General features: G+C 38.3%; 1 protein-coding gene across 1 annotated transcript; it reads left to right on the forward strand.

Annotated features, from left to right (window-relative positions):
- Window positions 1–1,108: 1,108 nt before the first annotated feature.
- On the forward strand, window positions 1,109–8,425 carry vma21 (vacuolar ATPase assembly factor VMA21). The gene is made up of 3 exons (XM_062536520.1): window positions 1,109–1,252; window positions 1,808–1,917; window positions 7,236–8,425. The coding sequence occupies exons 1-3, from the start codon at window positions 1,227–1,229 to the stop codon at window positions 7,376–7,378; spliced, it is 279 nt and encodes a 92-aa protein (XP_062392504.1). The 5' UTR covers window positions 1,109–1,226; the 3' UTR covers window positions 7,379–8,425.

Genomic DNA, 8,425 nt, shown 5'->3' on the forward strand with positions numbered 1-8,425 from the left:
TTCAGTCTAATATTCCTGAACCTGTGATGAGGGCGATCATCGCTCATTCGCAGAGACAGAGCCGCGACGGGCCAGATTTGTCCTGGGAAGGACAGATGTGATGACATAGCGCTTATCCCAGTTGCCCTCAAAAGGTTTCTGTCTTTGTGTTTCACGGGCGGATTGATTTCATCTCGCAGGTCAGTGACCCCTCTCCGATGCAGGCTGTTTAATTCCCTCTTTCTGCAACCTCAGCGGACAACAGTGGGGTACAATGTGTTTGTCAACCCCAGATTGTGGCGTGCTTGTGTGTGTGTGTGTGTGTGTGTGTATCTCTGTCTGTGTCCGTGTCTGTGTCTGTGTCTGTGTCTCTCTCTCTCTCTCTCTCTGTGTGTGTGTGTGTGTGTGTGTGTGTGTGTGTGTGTGTGTGTTCTGCAAAACAGCTGGCATGGGCTTACCTTAGAGCCGTGAACTGGAGAGCAGAGCATAACCTTGGCCTACCAGGCAGATACTACAACAAAATGCTAAATGAACATTGGTCTACCAAGGCTGAGGTTACTGGTTTAGTTCACAATTACTGTGCAGACCTTCTTTAGCCTAAATCTGGATAACAGAAATTCCATTATGACTAACTTTGTCCATTGGCTCTTACACATGACCAATTTAAATTTGATGGGAAGACGGTATTAGGTCAGCATTTTCAATACCCAGTAGGCTAACCAATGTTTTATTAAAAAGCTGCAGGAAACTACTCAAGACCTTACAGTTCTGCTTATAGGTAGGCTACCATAGAGAGTAGATTTACTCTACTGGGATGATATGTTACAAGGCAACTCTGCTCCTAAAGAAACAAACAGCAGTTTCAGTGAGAAGCTACAGCCTGAAAACCATACGTGCAGTGTTGTCTCCCTCTAGAGGATTTATTATTTACCTGCAACAATGAAGTGCACGTTTTTGGCGCATATAACTAAATGCTTTAATGCTCCGTTAGTACAACTTTAATCTTTTTTTTTTTGCCACACTCGAGGAATGGATGAGTCAAATACTATTACTACAACTACGACTATTAGGCCTACAAGACTGTTTATTTCAGCCTCACACGTGACAATGTCACGTGATGCAACCTCGGAAGTAGCGATGATGACATGAAGCTGGGGTATTTGTCCATTGATAGCGACATTTATGAAACTATTGCAATTATAAACCCTCATAAACCGTAAAGTTAATCAAAAACTTTGCGTGGGACAATGCAGACTACAACAGATGTTAGAGGGTAAGACTATGCGATCGAAACTCTTTGCATAATCGAGTATGGGTTTGCTTGCTGCCAATTAAGCTAACGTTAGCTGACGCTAAGTTGAAAGTGTCTTCTTCCCTGTCTATGAGAATATCACAAGCAGTTCGCCTAAACCTCCAGATATATTTCATGTAGCCTACCACTCATATAGACTAGTTTACTGCATAACATTCAGCGCTCTCGTTTAAGGTAAAGTTAAGTAACACTCGTCGCTGGTCACTGTTGTTTTGTCCGTGGCAAATTTTGTCATCGTCCGACGATGGTACAGTTTTGTTGTTAATCAGTCCCTAAAGGAGTGGAACTTTTTAAGTTAATGTTGCTCATAGATAATTGCACAACCGTATTTTTGCCATTTGGGTGAATGTTCAAGCGCTAATAAACTTAATATGTCAGTCTTGCATCATGATACAACGCCAATGCAGACACAAGTGTTGTTGGTATCATATTGGTGTGTCAGGTCAAGTCTGTGGGCTTTGGTGTGGTGATTTTCTTTTAATGTGATATGTGCATTTTTATATTTTTCCCTGGTAGAAATGAGGCATCGCTACTAGCGGTGTTGAAGACTCTGTTATTCTTCACAATCATGATGATTACTCTACCAATCGGATTGTATTTTGCCACCAAAGCCTGGGTTTTCCAAGGTAGGTGTGATAATCTTCCTATTAGGCTCTTGCTAACCTTATGCAAATATCACAACCAAACAGCCAGCCCAATAAAAGCAAGATTTAAAAACATGATCATAATAAATGATCAGGACACATGGTCAAGAAGTTAGTAGACTAAACAGTAGTATTTTCGTCTAACTTGCATATGAATTAAACTAGGCATTTGAGGCCATATTCTTGGGCTTTGTCAACAGTTTTTTTTTTCATGTTGACATTTTTTGATTAAACAGCTACAAGATTCATTTAGAAAATAATCCACAGATTGATCTATCAAAATAATCATATTTGCAGCCATTTTTCATGAATTGAAGCAAGCATGTTTCCTCTATACACACAAAAAGCTGAATATCTCTTACATATTTTTATATACTTATTCTTTACGTTATACTTTTTTACCACCCTCTGCCAAGATATTCCAACCTTCTGCCATATTTGGCATATCAATATATGCTGACAAAAAGCAAGATCCTTGCCCAGATGTGTGTTGGACTGGTTATAATTATAGGTCACTCTAAAATGTGCAGTTTTATCGCACAATGTTGCGGTCATCACAAGTTTGGGGGAGCATCTAATTGGAAACATCTTGTTTCCACAGATGTCTTTTTGTCATTGATGTTTTACTTCAATGATATTTTACTACAACGAACGAACACCTGTATTTTTTTTGTTGAGTAATGGTCAAGACTGCTTTAGCAGTTTTTCTGTAGAAGGTCAGTCATTGCAGACATTTTGGAATTTTGAAGTGATCAGTGTATGTGTAATACACTTTTGCTCCGAGAAATACCACCTGCTTCTGTTAATGTTAATAACAAAGTAGCAGTAATACCAAGAAGAAAAACAAAGGTAGCAACATCCAGGAAGCCTGAAATGCAGTCACTTCAGTATCCCCGTTATGAGGTTCATCCTGATTTTGACCATATCCTGGAAGTGGATGTGGGTCATTCCGTGTCAAATCAGGACACTTTCGGACCTCATCGGAACGGATTTCAAAGAAACTTGGTATGCTGATTTAGTCATATGAGAAGGCCTCAGAAATGAACTTGCACATTTCTTGCATCAATATTAAGGGAGATTCAGACTAAGAAAGTTTGCATAAATTGGGGTGGGGACTATACATTTGACTCATTGTATCTCCTTTACTGTACATCACACAGAAATGGTTCTGATGTCGTTTGAAAGCTCGTTTCCAGCTCTATATTTTACATAAATAGCAAACAATACCCAAAATGAAAGGTAGCTGAGTTATCAGAGATTATAATATTAAAAATTGAATAGCAAAAAAACCTATATTTTAAATTTCTTCATTTTTTCCCTAAAGCTATCCTGTAATGTCATTGACATCATCTGAAAATGTGGTCTGTGGTTTTTGAGGCATTGCAGAGATATTGTGACCTGTGAGGTGGCATCACATAGGTTCCAGTCACTAATGGGCAGCTTTGACATGAAACTATTGCATAACACAGGCGTAACTAATTCAGTTAATTACGTTTTCAGCTATTCTGAATTTGCATTGATTCATTCAGACATAAAACATTATCTTATGCTTGGAATGACCCCTTCTTTATCCATTTTGTGTCAAATCACCTAGTGGCGGAAAGTCTCCAAAAAATCTTTAAAAAATCACAGGTGTTTGTAGACTAAACCTATGCATAACTCTTAAATATTACAGCTGTATCACTTACAGTTCAAAAACGACAGCCCTTTGAAGATTCAAGTCATTTTAAGCATTGTGATGAACGATCCTTTTTGCAACATTATTGGCTCTTTTGGTATTTCACTCACATTAGTGAAACTATGCGAATACAAGGACATTTCCCTGTTGAATTAAGAAATCCAATCAGATGTGACGTATCTTGTGTAATTTCCCCTCTGCAAAGCTCTGAAAATGGCTATAAATTCATTATGTGAAAAGACTTCATCACTTTTGAAGGCTTCTCATGCGAAAAGTATGTGCCATAAATGTATCAGATTATTTTTGCCACTCATAAATGGACTACAAGGTCATGTCCATGCATTAACTTTGGTTGTAACCATTATCATATTGTCAGGGCATTTTGATTTAATTGGGCTTGATTTTCAAAAAGCCCATTTTCGTCTTCTCATTTCACCAAGTGAACAGTTAACAGGATTTTTTAAAAAAATACTATATGTCAATCTGTATGTGAGGATCATCTCTCCAAAATTTGGGCTTGTTGCTGAGTTTCTAATGATTTTTGGAAAATATTCTTTATGGGTGATTCCGTGTTAAATCAGGACACTTTCGGACCTCATCGGAACGGATTTTAACGAAACTTGGTATGCTGATTCAGTCATATGAGAAAGCCTCAGAAATCAATTTGCACGTTTCTTGCATCAATATTAAGGGAGATTCAGACTAAGAAAGTTTGCATAAATTGGGGCGGGGACTATACCTTTTGACTTGATTGTATCTCCTTTACTGTAGGTCACACATACATGGTTCATATGTCATTTCAAAGCTCTTTTCCAGCTCTACATTTTACATGATTGCATACACTACCCAAAATGAACGGTGGACGAAAGGTATAGTCCCCGCCCCAATTTATGCAAACTTTCTTAGTCTGAATCTCCCTTAATATTGATGCAAGAAACGTGCAAATTGATTTCTGAGGCTTTCTCATATGACTGAATCAGCATACCAAGTTTCTTTAAAATCTGTTCCGATGAGGTCCGAAAGTGTCCTGATTTAACACGGAATCACCCATAAAGAATATTTTCCAAAAATCATAAGAAACTCAGCAATAAGCCCAAATTTTGGAGAGATGATCCTCACATACAGATTGACATATGGTATTTTTTAAAAAAAATCCTGTTAACTGTTCACTTGGTGAAATGAGAAGACGAAAATGGGCTTTTTGAAAATCAAGCCCAATTAAATCAAAATGCCCTGACAATATGATAATGATTACAACCAAAGTTAATGCATGGACATGACCTTGTAGTCCATTTATGAGTGGCAAAAATAATCTGATACATTTATGGCACATACTTTTCGCATGAGAAGCCTTCAAAAGTGATGAAGTCTTTTCACATAATGAATTTATAGCCATTTCCAGAGCTTTGCAGAGGGGAAATTACACAAGATACGTCACATCTGATTGGATATCTTAATTCAACAGGGAAATGTCCTTGTATTCCCATAGTTTCACTAATGTGAGTGAAATACCAAAAGAGCCAATAATGTTGCAAAAAGGATCGTTCACCACAATGGTTAAAATGACTTGAATCTTCAAAGGGCTGTAGTTTTTTAACTGTAAGTGATACAGCTGTAATATTTAAGAGTTATGCATAGGTTTAGTCTACAAACACCTGTGATTTTTTTTAGATTTTTTTGGAGACTTTCCGCCACTAGGTGATTTGACACAAAATGGATAAAGAAGGGGTCATTCCAAGCATAAAATAATGTTTTATGTCTGAATGAATCAATGCAAATTCAGAATAGCTGGAAACGTAGTTAACTGAATTAGTTACGCCTGTGTTGTGCAATAGTTTCATGTCAAAGCTGCCCATTAGTGACTGGAACCTATGTGATGCCACCTCACAGGTCACAATATCTCTGCAATGCCTCAAAAACCACAGACCACATTTTCAGATGATGTCAATGACATTACAGGCTAGCTTTAGGGAAAAAATGAAGAAATTTAAAATATAGGTTTTTTTGCTATTCAATTTTTAATATTATAATCTCTGATAACTCAGCTACCTTTCATTTTGGGTATTGTTTGCTATTTATGTAAAATATAGAGCTGGAAACAAGCTTTCAAACGACATCAGAACCATTGCTGTGTGACTTACAGTAAAGGAGATACAATAAGTCAAATGTATAGTCCCCACCCCAATTTATGCAAACTTTCTTAGTCTGAATCTCCCTTAATATTGATGCAAGAAACGTGCAAGTTCATTTCTGAGGCCTTCTCATATGACTAAATCAGCATACCAAGTTTCGTTGAAATCCGTTCCGATGAGGTCCGAAAGTGTCCTGATTTGACACGGAATGACCCATGTCTGCATGAAGAGAGAGATACCTGGCCTACATGGTGAATACGATCCCATTTACCATCAGTACAGTTCTATTAGCACAGTTTCATATGGGAGTATTCCACCTAGCATAATCAAAACTTTATCCGGGGTTATCCAGGGTTCGGGAAGTCGGGATATGTTTAAATGTGCAAATACAAAACCGGGATACTTGTGCGTGTCTGTAAATACAGTCAGTTACTGAACAGTACTAAATAGTGACTTCTCACTCTACACTTCAGAGCATCTATCAGCTAGTCAAGCATGATGAAATGACTTTGGGGAAGGATGGGTGGGTGGGTGGGTATTAAAACCATCTTTATGTATTTAGGTGGCTGGTCATGTTATACTTGGAAGATAATTGAGGTTGAGGTTTGGAATGACCTCAGAAACTTTAAGGCACCTGTGAAAATAAAAAATGTGCAAGGCATTGCAGTTGTCTAAACAAGAGATAACATGCATAATTCTCAGTGTCCTGGCTATTGGGTTATAGTCGGTGTGTTTATGTGTTCTATTGAAATACTTGTGTGTGAGTAATTCTGAAACAACATAACTGTAGAAACCTGTGGGCAGAATGGTTGTTAACATCAGCTCAACTTTGAATTTAGTGACACCCCCCCTTTCTGCTCCTGCTGCAACATCTTGAGGGACCAGATTTTTTTTATGGCTCATTCTGAGACCGTGTGTTTGTCAATTACCAGAGGAGTTTTTGCACACACTAAAATGGACAGCAAGGGGTTCATGTTTCTGAAACTGTCCAAAACTCTATTGAATTAGAATGTCCAATCCCACCTCGAGGCTAAACATAGTTTAATTAATTCATAGAATAATATAGCAACAAGTGTTCAAAACTGGCAAAATGAAGACTAACAGATTACACTTATGTATTCCGATGTGGATAGACTGTTTCAGGCTGATGAGTTGTGATGTTTGATGTTGGCAAAAGTATTTAGGCCCAAAGGTGATGATTCATGAAACAGCTTTTGTTGCTGAGCATAACCGCTTCCATTAGTTCTGGTTAGATAATCGTTACAATTTGCGCTCTTATGATTGTAAGTCTTCCAAAAAATTTTTTAACCAATGGAAATGTGTCCAGACAACAATATTTCAGGAACATAGCAAAAATTGCTCAAAAAGTTGCTTTGTGAATCATCAGTTTAAAAGCAACAATTATATGCCCAGCAACTCTATCGAAAGGTCTCTGAGTTTTATATAAAGCATAAATGAATGACCTGAAAAACTGTGCCATTTTTTCAAAGGTTCTTTGGGCTACTCCAGTAATGACAGTTTCTTCTATGCTGCCATCGTCGCTGTTGTGGCCGTGCACGTGATCCTTGGCTTCTTTGTCTACGTCGCGTGGAATGAGGGATCTACGCAGTCAAGGGTGGGAAAGCAAGACTGAAGAGCAGAAGACACTCACACACAGGACACCCTCTTCCCCCTACACACACACATATATACACACACACACACACACACACACACACACACACACACACACACACACACACACACACACACACACACACACACACACACACACACACACACACACACACACACACACACATCTGTCTCTAATTTACACAGTGTTTTGGGAAGAGACCCCAGCTGGCTGGTCTCTTTCAGTGGGGGAGTTGTAGACATGGGCTGTGTCTCCCAACCAGGTGACATGAAGGGGGGCATAGACATACTGAGCCAGGCGATCCTGTGGTTTGAAGCCAGAAAAATAGGCAAAAGCACTGAATAGGGAGCAGGAGTGCTCTGTTTAATCCATCAACCTTTGCCAAGGCTGCTACATCTACAGAGGATAATGTCCCTCAGTTTGTCCTCATGGCACCCTTAAAAGTTCCTCAAGGATCTGCAAAGATTGTTTAATCAGAGGGCTCTTTTCAGAATTATTTAGAGGACTGTGTTGATCTCGCCCTTGCGTCTTTACAGGTCCCTGAAAAGTTCTTCAAGGATTATCTGATGAAAGTGGAAAGTGAAAGGGGTTGTTTAAAGAACTTAAACCTAGAAAGAACATAACCTCCCAAAGGTTCTTCAAGGTGTTTTAACTGTAATGCTCAGATGAGGCAATTCTACTCAGAAACCATTCTAAGGTGGAATATTTAAAGGTTTATAAAAGAACCTTTTGCTGTGTCTTAAGCACATTTTTATCTGTAGTTATGTGATTCTTTAGCCAAAGCGATCCAAACCAAAATGATCAAAGGTTTAATATGGTCAAAGTCAGTCAAAATAAAAAGGCACTCATTATCTCTAGACAAAAACTATAGCGAAATTACAGATTCAGCTGCTTTGCAATGTTTGTATTTCTGTTGTGATGTGATATTGTGATATGTAATCATGTGTACATATCAAAGTATCTACTTCTGATTGCACTACTTCTTTTGATATGAAAATGATCATAGATTGGAATACTCAACAATAAAAAAAAAAATGTATATTT

Source organism: Sardina pilchardus, chromosome 5 (genome assembly GCF_963854185.1).
Source record: "Sardina pilchardus chromosome 5, fSarPil1.1, whole genome shotgun sequence".
NCBI classification, from domain to species: Eukaryota; Metazoa; Chordata; class Actinopteri; order Clupeiformes; family Clupeidae; genus Sardina; species Sardina pilchardus.